The following is a 19168-nucleotide window of genomic DNA, read 5'->3' on the forward strand; positions in this document are numbered from 1 at the left end:
TTTAATATTAACCCTACATATATATGTGTGTGTGTGTGTGTGTGTGTTAAAGTATAGATGTTTAATTTATCAATTAATTATGAATTATTTATATTTGGGATCGTTGCGTGTGACTTTTTCTAATTTTTCTAATTATATTAATAAATTTATACATATAGAAAGACTTGTCCCCATCCATAAATTATAATATTTTAAATTTGCTTAAGATTAAATAAAATTAAATGGTTGATTAGAATTGGAGAAGATTTCTAATAGTTAAAATTAAGAAGATGCAGAGGGAATTTTAAATTATATGGAAGTATTAATGATTAGTATTATGAAATATTTTTAATAACTAAAAAATAGTATTTTTATTCATAAATGAAAGTGTTTTCTGTTGAAATAATGATTTTCAACCCAACAAATTTTATTTATCTTATTGTATAGCCTGAAGTGGCAACAACGAATGGATCAATTTAAAATGGAAAATTGAAATATACACTTTTGAATAGGAATTGGGCAAATAGAAGCATGCCACGCAAGTCGGTACAATAAGATGGATTAAATGTGTTGGATTAAATAGCATTTTTCTTGTTAATACACTTTTATATTTATTATTATCATTATATGTATATGAATCATGTGTTTATTGTTTATATATACACACACACACACACACACACACACGCGCGCACACACACACGCACACACACACACGCGCGCGCGCGCACACACACACACACTTTAAAATTCACTTAAAATATAAATATGTAAAACATTTAACTTTTTTTAAATATTCAACCTTAATTAAATGCAGAATATTTAAAGTTAATCCAACTATGCAACTATCTATATATTATGATAAATCATGGCTAAACCCTTCTTATGTCGTATGTATTTTTATTTTTTATTTATTTGGTTCTTTTTTTAAAATTTTATCTTTATCTAATTCCTATATTTAATTTATTTTAAAATTTTAAGTTCTTTTTCGGATGACAAAAGAGTGTGCACTACACTCGCGTGAGGCCGAACATAAAGAGGGACCAAATTAAAAAAGTTAAAAGTAAAAGGACTAGATAAAAAAAATTAAAAATATAAGGATCCTATTAATAAAAAATTGAAAGTAAAGGAACCTATTAAGTAACAAAACTTAGCCTATTAATTAACGTTCACTTAATCATTTTTTATGTGATAACGATAACGAAAACTGAACACACATGTGGTGATTTCGTCTAAAAAGAAAAATTTAAATAAAATTTGTAAAATACAGGAACGTAAGGAATATAATTTTTTTAAAAAGGACTAGATAAATAAAAAGATAAAAGTATATGGATTTTAAAATGGATTTGGCCATAAATCATTACCAAAAGTATACTCCCTCCGTCCCATTTAAGAAGTCCCATATTCCATTTTGGGATGTCCCATTTAAAATGTCCCATTACTATTTTTAGAATATTTTTCCATTGAATACCCTATTTTACCCTTATTTTAGTTATCTTAAAAGAGTTCTATGGAATATTCCACTATCATTAATAGGGGCAAAACATGAAAAAACATGAAAAGACAAGAATAATTAATGTTTTCTTAATCTGTGTGTAAAGTCAAATGGGACTTCTAAAATGGGACGGAGGGAGTATAATAAATGTCACGTGGTAGTGTTTGCCAAGTGGATACGAAACCTAATGACCATAAATATTTCCTTGCCGTGATATGTGCAAGGGTAATAAATTAAAGATCTATCTCCACTGCATTAATACTTCTTTAATCTACTACTCAACGTGGATTGTGCTTAGTTAATAAAACAAAATAAACTAATCTTTTTTTTAAAACAAAATCTTGACAAAATCTTTTTTTGATTTTGATTTATTTTTTTAAGTAACAATCATTTACACACTTCGCCTTGTTTTAGACTTTTAGTTTGTAAATTGTTTAGTGTGATTATACAGAAATATTTAGGCTCGATCGCTAAAATAAATCAGCATTTTCGTGTGTCTATTTAACACTATATTTTAAATTAGGCTTAATTACTTAAAAAAATCTCCCTTATAACATTTTTTCGTTTATATCCTCATCTAGGAAAAAGTTCATTTGTACCCTTTTTTTGATTTTTCGTTTTCATCTCTACCTTAAAAATTTTAAATTAATTAAAGGATGAAATTAAACATTATAAATGATTAATAATATTAATATTTAATTAGAATATAAACTAAATATAAAGGATCATTTTGAATATATTTTTCTAAATGAAAAAAGGTCAAATTAGCTTTTTAAGGTAGAGACGAAAATGAAAAATCAAAAAAAAAAATACAAATGAATTTTTTCCTAGGTCAGGATATAAACGAAAAAATATTATAAGTTGAGAGTTTTTTTAAATAATTAGACCACCTTTAAATATATTTCTAAAAATCGAACTCTAAGAAAAATGTAAGTGAAACTCTATAATAGAACATCAATTATTTACTTATTTTAAAAAGACGGGCAAGTCAACTCATTAATGGAATCAAAACTCATACTTACTCTTTATTTTTTTTATTTCAACAATTTGGTATGTCATGTTAGTTTGCTAATAATCAATTTTTTATAGGCTTAATCACCAAAAAAACCCCTCACTTTTAATCCCTTTTCAGTTGCACTCTGACGTTGCAATTTTGTCAATTGCACCCTAATTCGCACCTTTAGGTTTCAATTCCACCTCAAAATCAAATTGGACTTTTTTCACTCGGGAAAAATTCATAAAAACCCTTATAAAGTACTCGTTTGAACTCTTTTCCACATAAAAAGTTAAAAATGGATGACTTATTTTAACTTTTTTCAAATGAAAAAAAGACCAATTAAATACTTGGGGTTGGAATTGAAAACCAAAGATGCGAATTAGGGTGCAACTGACAAAATTGCAACGTCAGGGTGCATTTGAAAAGGGGCTAAAAGGTGGGGGGTTTTCGGTGATTAAGCCTTTTTTATAAGCGTAGACAGACAATGCAACATCAATTTTTTAAGGAAAGACTGGTGAGTTAATAAATGATCGACGACTCACCAAAATAAATATTATTTTTTATTCTTTTTAACAATTTTTTACTTTTAAAATTGAAATAGTTGCATTCTTTAACTATAATCGGATATTAAACTCCCTGAGTTACTCAAGTCTCATGAAATTTCAAAAAGGTCAATAAAGTCAATTTTCTTACAAAGTGGTCACTGAACAATACCTTTTACTACAAAAATATTTATATTGTTACAAAAAGAACACTAAACTTTTTGTGTATTACAAAAAAGTCATTGGATTATACCTTTTATTAAAAAAAGGTCACTGAACTATGTTTTTTTTTTTGTAATTTTGGCTTGCCACGTAAGCAAAAATGTTACGTTTTTACGTCGTTTTATATGGGTAAAAAAAGGTATAGTTCAGTGACCATTTTGTAAGAAAATTGTGTTTAGTGACCTTTTTGAAATTTCCTGAGACTTGCACTACTAGAAAACAGGGCATTAGCGACGGATAAATCCGTCGCTAATGCCCCACATTCCGTCGCTAACTGCTGTTAGCGACGGAATTGCGACAGACTCTGTCAGTCGCAACATTTTTGGTCGCAAAACAAATTAGCGACCAAAATTGTATTCCGTGGCAGATTTAGCGACGGATAACCCGTCGCTAAATTCACCAGAAACCGTCGCGAAATGGTCTCAAGCTGAGACCAAAGCTGAGACCGAATCGCGACGGCTTAGCGACGTATATATCCGTCGCTAAACTGTCCAATTTGGAGACAGACTGGGCACGTTTGGCGACGGATATATCCGTCGCCAACTCCAGAAATCTAGCGACAGATTATGTCCGTCGCCAAAGTAGCCAAGTTTGTCTCTTATTTGGCAAGTTGGCGACGGATTTATCCGTCGCCAATAATTAAAATCTGTCGCCAATTTATGTTTTTTCGGCAGATTTATGCCATTTTTCGCAGTTTTTTTCCCTGTCGTTTCAAATCCGGTAAATACAGTAATTAAAATTCATTTACGGATAACAATTAATAGAAATTTGACACTGAATATATAGATAAATATCAAAATACACATAACGTCGTCTAAAAGAAAAAAATACATAATTAGTTCTGAATCCTAATCTAACAGGACACTACAAATCTGTAGTGTCATCACGGTCTGGTGGGGGAGCGGGAAACTGTGGCTGATACTCTGGAGGAAGATTAGGCATCATCCTTGCTATCTCCTCTCGGATAAGCTGGGCCATTGCCGCTTGGTGCTCACGCCGTTGCTCTGCCAGCTGTTGACGATTTTGCTCCGCTAACCTCTGCTCAACCTCTCGCAGGCCCTCCTGAATGCCTGTCTGCACACGGCGCTCGATGTCCTCGTCCGCAAGATGTGTCGACCTAGAAGAGCTGCCTCGCTGCGCCCTGCTGCTACTGGGGGCCGCATACCTGCTACTCGCCGACCCTAAACCGTACACGCGGTGCTTCTTATTGACACCCTCGATGTCCAGAAACAGTTGGGTCTCATCCACCTCAGCTGGACTCGTCGAGCTACCCTCTCCGGTCGGCGACTGAGTCGCAGCAGCCAGCCTCTCAGCAATAGCGTCCTGCAAAACAGTTAAAAAACATATCAGTTCAGGTTAATGACAAATAAAAAAGCATAACATATGAAAAGTAATTCAAATTGTTAACGAAATTTCGGCAGCATTTCTTTTATAATATGAGCATCACCCATTTTTCAGGGAAATCCTGCAAGAAAATTACAATATATAACCCAAACAACAAACACTTTCAATCTAATTAAGTATACAAACGTCAAGTCTACACAACTTATATACTTAAAGATTTAATCCAAATATATTTAACAAGTACAATATATATATTCAGCACCAAAAACCAGCGCCAAGTCTTCCCGCCATGTTCCCGCCAACTTGGTGACGGAATAGCGACAGACTGTCCGTCGTTAAGTTATTTCAGCGTCGGAACTCAGTTCCGTCGCTATTTCCGTCGCAAATGTTATAAAATAGCGACGGATTTGTGATCCGTCGCAAACGTCCGTCGCTATTCGCCTGTTTTTTAGTAGTGTTGACCAGGGAGTTTAATATCCACTATAATCACTTAATCCTTTACTTTTTAAAATTTTCTCCAAATTTAAAAAGTTTATTGCAATTATATTTATTTTCTAATCAGTAAATATCGATAACTTATAGTCCAAATGATAAAAGCGCCGCGGGTGAAAGTTCTTTTATAAATTTCTTTTTTTCTAATTATTAAAAAAAATATAATTAATAATTAATTAGCTCAAGCGGCAAGCCAGATAGTGTCAAATTGGGATATTAAACTCTCTGGGTCACTCAAATCTCAAGAAATCTCAAAAAGATAACTAAAGTCAATTTTCTTACAAAATGGTCACTGAATTATATCTTTTATTACAAAAGGGTTCACCCATATAAAACGACGTAAAAACCTAACATTTTTGCTTACGTGGCAAGTCAAAATTACAAAAAAAAAACATAGTTCAGTGACCTTTTTGCAATAAAAGGAATAATTCAATGATTTTTTTGTAGTTCACAAAAAGTTTAGTGTTTTTTCGTAACAATAGAAATATTTTTATAATAAAAGATATAGTTCAGTGATCACTTTATAAGAAAATCGACTTTAATGACCTTTTTGAAATTTCCTGAAATTTGAATGATCCAGAGAGTTTAATATCCGTCAAATTGATTAAATTTTTGACACATCACATATAATCCAAATCCGTTTTTTCATCCAATCCAATTTAATAACAAATCAAAAGAAAATTAGGGCAGTTGAACAAACACAGAAACCCTAATTTGAATAAGGCACAAAAAAGAAAAGCCCTAAGCTAGAAAATACACAGTACCAAAGAGGAAAAGAAATAAAATGAAGAATCCAAATTCAGCAAGTTAAGTTAACCTGAACACTCATATTTCAAAGAAAGGGAGAAATTGGGAGACGAAATTGGGAAGAGGGGAACCCTAAATTCAAAGTAAGCAAGGAGAGAAAATGGAAAAAAAATATATGAAAAGAGAGACAACAATTACATTTGTGACAATTATATCAAAATTCTAATTGATCCCACGTCGATTTACTTCATTACTTTAATTTTTTTGAAAAAAGAGAAATTTCATAATATTGATGAATTTTTTTTGGCAAAATAGCAGTTGTATTAATTTAAAATTGAATTTATATATGCTTATCACAACTCGTTATATTGGCGGATCGGACTATTTAATTTTATTTAGAGAAATATCTGCCGAAAAGATAAAATTTATAGATATAAACACTTAATTATTAAAAAAAAAAGACCTCATCTTTTTGAATTTCTTCTCTTATATCTGTACTTTTGAAAATTTTCAATTTATCAATTTTTAGTTTCAATTGTGCAATTTGTTTAAATTGGAATGACAACAAATTTGAATATACCCTTCATAAAATTTCATGTTTGAAATTTTTATGCTAAAAGTATAAATTGAAATAATATAAAACAATATAAAAGTAAATTTTAACATGTTTTCACTCTATGATTTGAACAAATAGTTATAACTGAATCTGAAAATTAAAAAATAGGCTAGATCGAGAATTTGAAAAGGTGAAGGCATAAACAAAAAAGTCAAAAATACAGGGTATTTTTGAATGATTAAGCCTAACCCCGTTTTGCAATTACGAAACAAAGAAACAAGACCATGATAGGAAAGAGAGAAAAATCGAGGAACCGTGATCGCAAATTACCCAAAAACATCATGGAAGCCCTAAGCCCTAATCAAACAGTGTGCATATGTGTATATAAAGAGAAGTTACAAAGCTTAAAACATACAAACAAAAACAAAAATCTTAAACTCTAATCATCATTATGGAGATTAGAAGCTCTCCACTCTTATTAGCAATGCTAATCTTGTTCATAACCAACTCGTTCCATTCTACTGAGTCAATCAAAGATTCAAGTCCGGTGCCCATTATTAAGTTTGACAGTAGCTATTTCCCCGCCGGATTCTATTTCGGAAGCGCCACGTCTTCGTATCAGGTATATATGTATATATTATAGTTATACAATGCGTAAACAGAAATGCTTAAGCTCGAAAATGTCGAAACGGGCAAATTAATTTATGTTTGCTCAAGGTTTTTGTGTTTTAAATGAAGTTCCATTTCTCAGAAGATGAAATGATATCTTTTACAATAGAAGTTTATAAATATATAATTCCGTAGTTTCAGTAGTATTTCAAAACTCGAAAGAAGAAAAAAAAAGTCAACGTAGGTTTTAATGCATTTTGTAGTATATATAATTGTATAATTACATATATTGATGAGATATTTTAAAAACCGAAAAGTAAATCTATAAAATTTAGACAAAATGAATTAATTTACCAGAACTATAACATATTTATCAATAATCTTTAAATTTTTCTACTATGATCCGCTATTTTCGCCTTTGTTGCCAAAAATATCCACATCTAGTTTGGAGTGAACATAAGATCACGGTCTACATGCCAAGTAGGAAAGATTTTATACACGTGTATGTATATCATTGCGGTACATCAACTTTAAGTTGATGGTGTACTTCATAAAGGTCGGAATGGTAAACGCTGGATAATAAACTGTTATCGTGAGTTTAAATCATCCCACAAGCGCTCTTCCTTCTCCAATTATTAAAAAAAAAAAACGGGCAAAATATGAAGATTATGATATATTTGATAAATGCGATATAGTTTTGGGCAGATAATATTATTATTTTTCTAATATTTATAATTATAAAATTTCCTAGTTTTAGAAGTATTTGAGAAGCTTCCTTTCAATATATATATATAGATATATGTTTTAATGCATTTTATTACTGAAGTCAGAAAATATGCTAACTTCGGTGGTATATAATATGTTTATATATTTAGACTGAAGGTGAAGCAAGAAAAAAGGGCAGAGGGACTAGCATTTGGGATACACTTGCCCATGACTTCCCAGGTTATTACTTTTATATTTTTTTGTTTTTAATTTGAATTAATGTTGCATAATTACTTTGTTTAAATTTGAATTAATGTTGCAGAAAGGATAGTCGATGGCAGCAATGGGGATGTCGCGGTTGACTTTTACAATCAATACAAAGTATGAAACTTTTAAATATATATATATATATATATATATATATATATCGTTGTTGACCGACAAATTAAATCGAACCAAATTAAAAAATATCCGGTTTGGTTGATTTATTAATATATCTATAAAAAAATTGTATGGTTCGGTTTTTCATTTTGAAAAACCAAAAATTCAAACTATATACGGATAATTTCCTTTAAGATAATATTATTGTCATCTATATTCAACTAGTTAAAAGATACGATATGTTAATTATGATTTAGGTTAGATTTGATTTCTTATTTAATATTATTAATTTTCTGTTTTTATTTTTTATCTTTGGTTTTCTTTTATTTTGGTTAAACCAAAAACTGAACAAAACCGAACTTTACTTTATTACCAAAAAAAACGAATTTTAACTTTTAAATCGAACAGGCTGATACACACTTTATTATACACTTTATTATACAGTAAATAAATGTGTTACAACTATATAACATTAATGGTTAAATTAACATGATTTGATTATGTATGCTTCAGGATGATATTTCAAAGATGAGTAAAATTGTGGGTATGAATGCTTTCAGATTCTCCATCTCTTGGTCCAGAATAATACCTAGTAAGTATTGATTATATTTTGTAATAGTCAACATTAGCTAGATGCCTAGATCTAAACTTCAGATGTTAGAAAATAAAAAAAACAAATATGTAAGATTTTATAACATTTGATTAATTGGATCTATGAATGAATAAGGTTTAGGATAGCTACTCATTAAAAACTAAAAAGAAAATCTCTTTTTCTATATTATAATTAAAAAATTCAACTCAGATATAAAAACTCATGTACAGTAAAAATATTATTTAATATATATTTTTGCTTTTGATGAATTTAATTTTTGTTTGACTTGTATAAAATTTTGTACTAATTAGAACTGGCCTAGTAAAATTTGGCCCGAAAACGGTCAAACTTGGAACCGGACTAAAACCGGCTCGGAACCGTAGACAGGGCGGTTCCGGACCGGTTCTAAATATTTTGAACTGTGAATCGGCGGTTTCGGATCGGAACCGGCGGTTCAAGAGTCGAACCCGTCGATAAACAATTATTTAATTTTAAATTATATATATATATTATATTATATTATAATTTTATATTATAATTTTATTATTGCGATAAGATATATATTATATTTTTTTGTTAGTTTTTTGGTTGATAAAAATTGTTCTATTTTATTATTTTTTGTAACATTATCTCCAAATTCTATTTTATTTTTTAAAAAATTTAATAATTAAATTTTAATTTTACTTTACATTTTTTTCTAAACCGCCCGAAACCGGAACCGGCCGGTTCTGAACCGTCATGGAACCGTCACTTAGACGGTTCCGGGCCGGTTTCAATATTTCTTGAACCGTAACCCGGTGGTTCCGAACCAGAACCATCGGATTACGAACTGTGGCCACCTCTAGTACTAATGGCTAAACTTTTTAAATGCAGGTGGTAGAATAAGAGATGGAATAAACGAGGAAGGGATTGCATTTTATAACAAAATCATCGATGAAGCTGTAATCAATGGTGATAATTATCTCCTTTTCCTGTTTATATTTTTTGCGCGTTTTTTTTAAATTCATTATGAAACGTTTAATTCATGAATTCAAAAAAGATTAAATGCACAAAACATCATCAACTTTCACTTATTTTTGGTATTTAATATGAACTTTTAATTTTGACATACAAATACATGAACTTTTAAAATTTTACAATAATGAAACCGACACTATTTTGGGTGTAAAACGGCCGTGTTGAATATAAAGCGGCACCGTTTTGAATAAAAAAACACAAACGTGGTACATAATTGTAAAATTGAAAAAATCATGTTAAATATGCCAAAGTTGAAAGTTCATGTTAAATACCAAAAACACGCGATTTTTTTTGATTTTTAATGCATTTAAACCATTCAAATATAAAATTTGAACTAAACTTAACATTATTAATTTATAAATCGAATTTTAAAATACAGAATAGTATAATAACTCATCAGTCACCACCCATAAAGATCTTCAATTTAATTTTTTCTAATTAGAAGGTGTGATTTGAAATGTGATTTTATTAGATGAAGTATATTAAAAGAAGATGAATTTTACAAGATTCTTCATCTTAAGAACTAACTATCTAAAAAATTAAAATCAGATAGTTATTTTTATTTTATTTTAATCTTTGTCACTCACATATATGAGTGTAGGTCTTGAGCCTTTTGTGACACTTTTTCACTGGGATCTTCCCCAAGTTCTTGAAGACAAGTATGGAGGCTTTAGAAGCCAAGACATAGTGTAAGCTTAGACATACACAAATACTTGGGTTGATTAGAAATTTACATTTAAATATATTTTGCTGTTTTAGTACAGCAAGATTGAGAATGTATTTCTAATAAGGTGAATTTTAAATAGGTCTGATTATGAAGATTATGCAGAGTTATGCTTTCAAAGATTTGGAGACAGAGTGAAACATTGGATCACTATGAACGAACCATACATATTTACTATACATGGCTATGACACCGGTATAATGGCTCCGGGCAGATGTTCATATTGGGTGAATAGAGCGTGTTTAGCCGGAGATTCGGCTACTGAACCTTATATCGTCGGCCATCATATGCTTCTTGCACATGCTGCAGCTGTTCATATTTATAGAAAAATGGTACGTGAACGATAATTTTACTTATTCCGTGAATTGGAAACAGAATTGTTAGTTATATGATTTTCTTCTCATATTTATGTTTTAGGGACAAAATGGCAAGATTGGAATCACACTAGATGTGTCTTGGCCTATGCCTTTAACCAATAGTGTAGCTGATTCTGAAGCAGCCCAAAGAGAGTTAGATTATGCATATGGCTGGTGAGTATTTGTCTAATGTATAATTTTACAATTGTGATTATATAAAGTAAATTAAAAAATAATGAATTTAATAAATTTAATTGATGAAAGTAATTAAAATGCATATTCGTATCTTTATATTTATATTTATGATAGATTTGACCCTATTTGAGAAGAACACATAAAATTTTAAAAAATTATTTATTCAATTTATTTATGTTGTTATAAAAAATAATAATTATTGCCTTAAATTTTATGAATTTTTCTATAAATATGGACTACTTCATCATTAAAATATTTTAAAATATTGAACTGAATTGAAATTTTTTATCAAGTAGACTTTTCATATTTTTTTTAAATTTGTGTCATGTATATAATTGACTAAAAATATGCCCTCTCTTATTATTTACCTCTAAATTTATATTTTTGTAGGTTTATGGACCCATTGACATATGGTCAATATCCAAGGATAATGCAAAATGAAATTACTGGAAATCGATTGCCCAATTTCACAATGAGACAATCTCAATTACTGAAGGGATCATATGATTTTGTTGGTCTAAATTATTACTATTCTAATTATGCTTCTGACAATTATACTGCTAATCCTAATCCAGATCATATTAGATACATGACTGATAGTGGAGTTAATTTGACAAGTAAGTTATTTATTTTTAACCATGATTAAATTAATTAAACATCCTTCAAAATATATAAATTAAATAAAAAATGATAATTTTTTTATTTAATTATTAATTTATTTTTACTTACTTTGCAGGGTATGGAATATTTCCAGATGGATTGCGATACCTTTTAAATTATACCAAAGATACATATAGAAATCCACTAATTTATATCACAGAAACTGGTAATTATCTATTAATATAAAGTGATTAATTAGCTAATTGATTAGTTTTTTTTAAGAATTTACTGATTTGAGATATATTTACAGGACTTAGTGATGAGAAAGGTCTTCCTCAAGAAGAAGCTCTTAAAGATATATGGAGGATAAAATATTTTAAAACTCATCTTTGGAATGTGCTTAGATCCATTTGGTAAGTTGGATGTGATATTAACACCATTTTTCATAGAAATTTACTAAAGTTCTATTAGAATTATTAATTGATCAATAAGTTGGAGAGATTAATTATAAATAGGTTTAGTTGTATTTTAGTATAGTTTTATTATAAATAGGTTAGAGTACTATAAGAATCTACGTGCTGAATAAATCATATACTACGTACACACCATTATAAATTTATTATATTTGCTCTATTTAAAAGACGCAAGACATTTTAATATTTCCTTTAAGTGCAATAAAAAAATTAAAATCAGATGAAACTTTCTCTGATACTATCTTGAAATTATTAATATTGTAATAGATAAAAGTGACTAATTATAAATGAGATTAATTTATTAATTGGTAATGAAAATGATTAATTAATTATAAGTGAGTTGGAATGTATATGAATATAAAATAAATTTAAATCTAACCATATTTAAAATAACAATTTAGTGACGGAGGTTAGGATCGAATAAAAAAGACTCATTTCTCCTTAGTCGGAACTTCGACATCTAGGTATCATGACCGGAACCAGTCCTCTAGGCTGGGAGGGAGACATGTTTTAAAATATCCCTTCATTTTTTTTATAACTAGCTCTCCTTTTTGTACAATTCAGTCCCGTTACTAAAATATCTAATTCCTCCCCTACAAGTTACACAATAATTTCAAAAATCTTACGAGAAAATTTTGACACTTTAATAGTTTCTATTTAATTCAGTCTAAACTAATCGGACAATACAGTATCGAATAAATAAATAAAATTAATTATTTAGATGATTGTCTCTTTATTATTACTTCATACATATTTAGGTATTGATTTTTCAGCAGTTATGATAATTGATTAATGAAATCTATTTTTGACAGTGACTACAATGTGAATGTACAAGGTTTCTTTGCATGGTCATTCATGGACAACTACGAATGGTCAAATGGTTATACTTTGCGATACGGTCTGTATGCTATAGATCGAACAAACAAAACCCTACCAAGACTTCCGAAACTCTCGGTTGCTTGGTTTCAACAATTTCTGAAAGATAAATCTTCGAGTGGCGAACCCAAATGCGATATTATGCCCCAAATCAATGATTCATCATCTTCCGAAGATATGGAAGAGCTCTAGAATGAAAAAAAAAAACAAGAATAAACTCACCAATTAATTTGGATCTAAATCTCAAGAAAAATTATTTTCATTGTTTTCTGACAATTAAACCCGTAATTTATTCATTTGTCATTTCAACTCCTGAATTGTGGTATTGATTCAATTGCCAGTCTCTCAAAGCAAGAGTGAAGGAGTTGGAACGATTTAAATTGAATAAATATGAATTTAATTATCAAAAAATAGTGAATTTTTTTTTTTAAAAAATTTCAATCCAATTGAGAGGATGAATTAAGTATTTCTCCAATGTAGAATGTTTGGAAACACTAATTACTCTGAGAGGCAAGTATAATCGATAGATATCGATTATGAATAATGATGTTTAGATAATCACTATCTAATGGAAATTCAGCCATATTATGTTTCTTTGTTTAAATTAGTTTCTACTTGCATGAGAATGGTAGTTCTTAATGAAAGTAATATAGCTATAACTTATCGCATTTTTGTACTAGATGCGGTTTATAGATACGGATCCTAAATATAAGAATGGTTTTGGCAAAAATATTTATAAAAAAATAGAGTCGGATAGTTCATAAAGGAATATCCAATTAATTTAGATACTTTAGTTTAGGAGTGTACATCGGTCGATTCGGTTTGAAATATGTCAGAACTGAACCGAACCAAAAGGAAATTATACAAAATCGAGCCGAACTAAAATTTATTAATAATTGAATCGAACCGAACCTAATATCTCAATCAGGTTTAAAGAATTTGGGTTTGACCTGTATATTCATAGATTCACAATTGCTAATATTCATACAAAGACCTGTTTTTTTTCCAACATACCTGTTTTTTTTTTCTCACAAGTAAATATGTTTTTTTTTCTTCACAAGTTAATATGCTCTTTTTCATAACATACATAAACCTTTGAAGTTCAAAACACCGTCCATAAACAACATTACAAATTCAGAAATATTCATAAACAACATTACAAATTCAAATATTCTTTAAAGTTCTATGCAACAATACAAATTCAGCCATTTAAAAAGCAGAAATAGAAATTCAATAACTTGAAATGCAAAAGTACAAATTCACAAAGTGAAATTTCGAAATAAAATTTTCAAAACAATAGCTACATCTTCGAAAACAGCATCTCTACATATTCAAAAATAGAAATACACCTTCTTTTACAATAACAAATTTAGAAGCAGATTTGCAATATCGGAAACTAAAATATATCAACATAAAAACAACAAATAGATCGTAAAAATGAGAAATAAAAAAGTAGCAAGAAATAGCAAAAAAATAGAATAGGGAAAACAACAATACACCTTTTTCCCGGCTGCAAAAACTAGAAAAACGACAACAAAAACGCCTACTTATTGGATGAACTTGGTGGCCTAATCCCCACATTTGGCAAATCTGAAAATACAAAAGTTAAATATATATTGTACACAATAAAATTTCTAGTTAAAAAAGTGGTTGTAAAAATCAATAGTATAATAATACCTTCTCAATATTTTCAATTTTATCAATGTGTTCTGCAACACATAGCGGTTGCTTTGATTTTCGGAGCAAATCTTAACCACAAACCAATCGTTCAACTTAAAAAAAATCCTAAATGCATCAAGAATCCTTCCACCCGTGCTAAAAGTGGAGTCTGGTGCAACGGTAGATATCGGGACAACAATTACGTCTTATGACATTCTTGAAAGTATAGGAAAACTTTCGAAACTCAGCTTCCACCACTTTAATATGTCCAGCTCGTCTACATCCTCTAAAATAATCTCATTAAAATATATATATCAAGTTCATTTTTCTTATTGAATGAACATCCACTCTCTCTTCTTTCTTTCTTATATTTTGTCTCTAAAATTTAAGTGGAATTTTTATTTGACTTTTTATTGCCGGAACTTGTTGGGTTACCCTCGCTAGTGTTATTGGGATGATACATATTCTTGTATTCATTAAAGAGCCAAAAAAGTTCGCTTTAGGCACTTAAAACAAATTTACACCCTTGACACTACCATACATTAGAGAAAATGAACATTCCATATATTTAAATTTCTCTCTATTGTTCAAAATAGACGCAAAGAATATAAGTTTGTTCATCTTTTCTGAATCCCCCAATATTAATCAAATTGTCTTTTCATTAAGTCTCTATCACGACCCAATTTCATAGATCGTGGCCGGTGCTAGGAAATGGGAGTGGAAGCTCCGAAATCCGTAGCAAGCCTCGCGGATAAAACATATAAACAATAGTATAACAATTAACCTATATAAAACTAATGCTCGGAGGAAAACGAGACTCCAACCTTAGTCTAACAATTTAATCAACAATCATAGTATAATGCTCGGTGTTGATAAAAACCCTCACGCTCTAATGCCAACTCGTAGTACTCGATAAGTCGAAGTCGATCTCACGAAGATAGAGGTTAAGTGAGAATATTTTTTTTTTCAATCCTAATTCGCTTAGCAACGAAAAGGGATTTTTGTTAAATCAACTAAACAATCAACCAATCAACTAAAATAAACTAACTTGCAATTAACAAACCAATTAACAATTGCTAACAATTAAAGCGATTAAAAATTAAACGAGATACTAATGGATAAAGGGTGTGGAGGTCAATATTCCACTTAGGTCATGCAATTTTGGGAATTGGGTCTAGGGCTATAATATGAATCGAGCGTTCCTAATGCGTATCTCCTGCTCTCTTGAGCCTCAAAGAGATACAAAACCGCAACACAAACCTACTTATCACGCCTAACCCACTCTTGTGGCACTAAACAAGATGAACAAGCAAGTTCACAATTAAAACATCAACTTTAGGGTTTTCTAATCTCTAACCCACTCTCATGGTGATATCAATTAAGATTCTAATCAACCTAATCCAATTAATTAACCTTCTTTCAATGCCTTAATTAATCTAGGATGATGCTTTAGGTAGCTCATCTAAAACAAGTATTAGGAGAATTAATTAGAATAGCACAACAAGATCTAATTAATAGAGTTTTTGTTATTCTAATTAATGCTTCTAATGCTTGTTTTAGATTAGAATAACACAACAAGATCTAATTAACCAGTTCTCATGAAGTCGACGATGGTTGGCTTTGAAAGTTTGAAACCAAAGGGAATTTTTCAGTTCGTAGCTGTTATAGAGCAGTGACTAGGGACGTGGAGGGGAAACCAAACAAGCTTTGGAATCTGATCTGGAATCTATCCCTTCCGCTCCATATTCAGAATTTTCTCTAGAGAATTGTCAAAGTTTTCTTCCTACGTTGGAAGCTCTTGTAAGCCGTGGTGTTTGCGTGTATAACCAGTGCGCTGTTTGTGGTTTTGGGCGTGACAATGAGGCTCATTTTCTTTATTTTTATCCTGTGGAGTCTCAGGTTTGGCGAGTTGTGAATGTATTGAGCTTTGAGGTGGGAAGTAGTGTTGGAGACTGGTTGCTGAAATTACTGAGATGCAGATGGAAGACAAAGTCTTGGTTGATGCATTGTGTTGGCATTTGTGGCTACATAGAAACAACCATGTTTGGAAAAATAGCATAGGGACGGTGGATTCAATTTTGTCCGCTGCCAGTTCTCAAGTTTTGGCATGGGCAGTTGCCCATTCAGCAGCGGGTCAGCTCAAGGTAGCTAGTACGGTGAAAGGTGATGCCAGTATAAGTTGGTGCCCTCCTCCCCAAGGTTTTCTTAAAGCAAACATTGATGCAGCGGTCTTTTCCAGAAATGAAGGCATCGGTATTGGAGTGGTTGTGAGAGATTGCCAGGGTGTTGTGGTCAGTGCTTGTCAGGTTCATATTTGGTAATCTAAGTTTGAGAATGGAGGAGACAATTGGTATTAGGGAAGCTCTCAGCTGGTTTAAGGGCAGCTCTAATCTTATTCTTGAATCAGATGCCGTGGAGGTTGTGTTAGAGTTGAGGAATCTGAGTCTTGTGGATGTGGACTTCATTTGGTGATTGTCTAGATTTAGCAAAGCAGTTCTGTAACGTTGTTTTTATTTTTGTGAGGCGATCTTGAATCAGGTTGTGCATTTGTTAGCGCAAAAAGCCCATTCCATTTCAGCTCATCATGAGTAGTTCTGTCACTTCCCTGGATATCTCACTAATATAACTGATTTGGATTATTAATGAAGTTAAGTTGATTCTAGAAAAAAACAATTATTAATGGTAATTCTAGCCTTTATAGTGCCATTTGAAACCTTCTGGTTAGAGATTGGATTATTCTCATCTAGCATACGTATAGAGAAAGAAACCGTCGTGCGGATTGGATGGCTAACTTTGAATTTACCCATTATATAGGCTGGTGGTTTATGCGACACGTTTACAAGCATCTCCTAGATTATCATTGAAAACATTATCGGTGTCTCTATTCCTAAAATATATAAAACTTTTTAGTTTTGGCGTTGGCCTTTCCCTATAATCAAATATAAATTCTCTTCTAGTTGTATTTTATTTCACAAGTAGAATATAAAGCGTGAGACATATTGTATTAAAAAATTATAGACTAACTATAAAATATCAAAATAAGTGCATGTAAATTATCTAACTTTGAGTAAATGCCAGAACATGATGGCGAGAAATTTCAAGGCGCATGTGAGTTGGTAAGGCGTTCTTCTGACTTAAGTGAGGTCGCGGTTCGAAATATACTCAAATATGCAGCCGTTTGAAATTTAAGGTTAGAGCTTTACTTCTCATAAAGGATCTAATCGATTTGAGTGAGAATTAATCTGATTTAAAAATATCGTTTTATAGTTGGAATCCGTTTAGAACACTTCATAGTCAAAAAAAAAACATGATGGAGAGGTTTGGTTATAGAAGAGTTGGCCAAAATTGCAGAATAAATTAATCTTTAGAGTATGGTCATCTTCTAGGGTTTAAATATGATCAAAACTCACATTTCGATGTAATCAAATGCGATAAGAGTGGCCCAGACTCACAGAAATTGAGTACTCGGTCATAGTCTCTACATTTACAATAACAAAAACAATTGATGGGATATTAAATTTTATGTGTCGCTGGATTATACTAATAATATAAAAAAAGTATTATAATTTAAATTGTTAAAAAACAATCATTAAAATTATCAAATTATTCCACGGGCACTCAAGATAAAACACACTAAATTTTTACATTTTATCCTACGTGGTATGCCATAATTATAAAAAAATGTGTAATTCAGTATCCTTTTTTAACAAAGGCGTATAACTCACTATTTGTTTTGTAATTTAAGATAAATTTATGATTTTTTTAAAACAGTGACCTTCTTAAAAATAACTTAATAAATTAGTGACTGTTTTTTAACAATTTAAATTTTAAGTTTTTCTATAATTTAAAATAACTTAATGATCCAAAGAGTTTAATATTCAAAATTGATGTATATTTAAATAATTTGTTATAGATAAAATATAACTGTTGTCGGTTGATTAAACATATTCAATATTTTAAAGGTAAACTCAAAACAAGAGTATTCCATTTTCATTTTATTTGTTATCTTTTTATTTTTATTTTCACACACACATATATATACACTAAATATAAAAGAACTGTAGAATATTTTATATTTTGTATAACCCTTGTTCTAGTCTTAAAAATATAATATAAATAAATATATTATTAATTTTATTTATTAATTTATATATCAAATTCATTAATGTTAAAAGTAATGAAAATATTATATATTAACAATATACAAGTAACATTTCTTTTGCAATTTAAAAAAATATAATAAATGACTGACAAGATATAAGGGGTTAGAGCTCACTACTATCATACTTTTTCTGTTTTGTAAGAGTTAATAAATTTATCGTTTTTAGTTTCTAAAATATAAATGAATATTATCAAGTACCATTTTAATTCATACAAAAATTAATAATTAAATCAATTTTTTTAAATTTATTTTTATTCTCAAATAGCAATTGATATTCTTAAAATATAAAATTAATAGTATTTAAAATATTTAGATAAAAAGTCTCTAAATATATTGCTTGGTGGAATAGAGATTATAATTCGTCCGCAAAATCTGAGGTAAGATTTTCCCCTCACCATTATATTTAAAAATTATTTTAAAATATAAAATATATATATGTATATAA

At 30.0% G+C, this 19168-nt stretch overlaps 1 protein-coding gene across 1 annotated transcript; it reads left to right on the forward strand.

Annotated features, from left to right (window-relative positions):
* The first annotated feature begins 6780 nt into the window (after positions 1 to 6780).
* On the forward strand, positions 6781 to 13506 carry LOC126660880 (beta-glucosidase 24-like). Its single transcript, XM_050354580.2, has 12 exons — positions 6781 to 6996; positions 7859 to 7928; positions 8011 to 8069; positions 8583 to 8661; positions 9535 to 9612; positions 10280 to 10367; positions 10485 to 10734; positions 10820 to 10932; positions 11344 to 11570; positions 11690 to 11779; positions 11864 to 11966; positions 12839 to 13506. The coding sequence occupies exons 1-12, from the start codon at positions 6826 to 6828 to the stop codon at positions 13092 to 13094; spliced, it is 1584 nt and encodes a 527-aa protein (XP_050210537.1). The 5' UTR covers positions 6781 to 6825; the 3' UTR covers positions 13095 to 13506.
* The last annotated feature ends 5662 nt before the right edge of the window (positions 13507 to 19168 follow it).

The sequence above is a fragment of the Mercurialis annua genome, linkage group LG8 (genome assembly GCF_937616625.2).
Source record: "Mercurialis annua linkage group LG8, ddMerAnnu1.2, whole genome shotgun sequence".
In the NCBI taxonomy this organism is placed as follows: Eukaryota; Viridiplantae; Streptophyta; class Magnoliopsida; order Malpighiales; family Euphorbiaceae; genus Mercurialis; species Mercurialis annua.

Coding starts and splice junctions, on each gene's coding strand:
- LOC126660880 (XM_050354580.2), top strand. CDS start 6,826: ATGGAGATTAGAAGCTCTCCACTCTTATTAGCAATGCTAATCTTGTTC. Junction 9,613..10,279: donor CGATGAAGCTGTAATCAATG/GTGATAATTATC, acceptor ATATGAGTGTAG/GTCTTGAGCCTTTTGTGACA. Junction 11,780..11,863: donor AATTTATATCACAGAAACTG/GTAATTATCTAT, acceptor ATATATTTACAG/GACTTAGTGATGAGAAAGGT.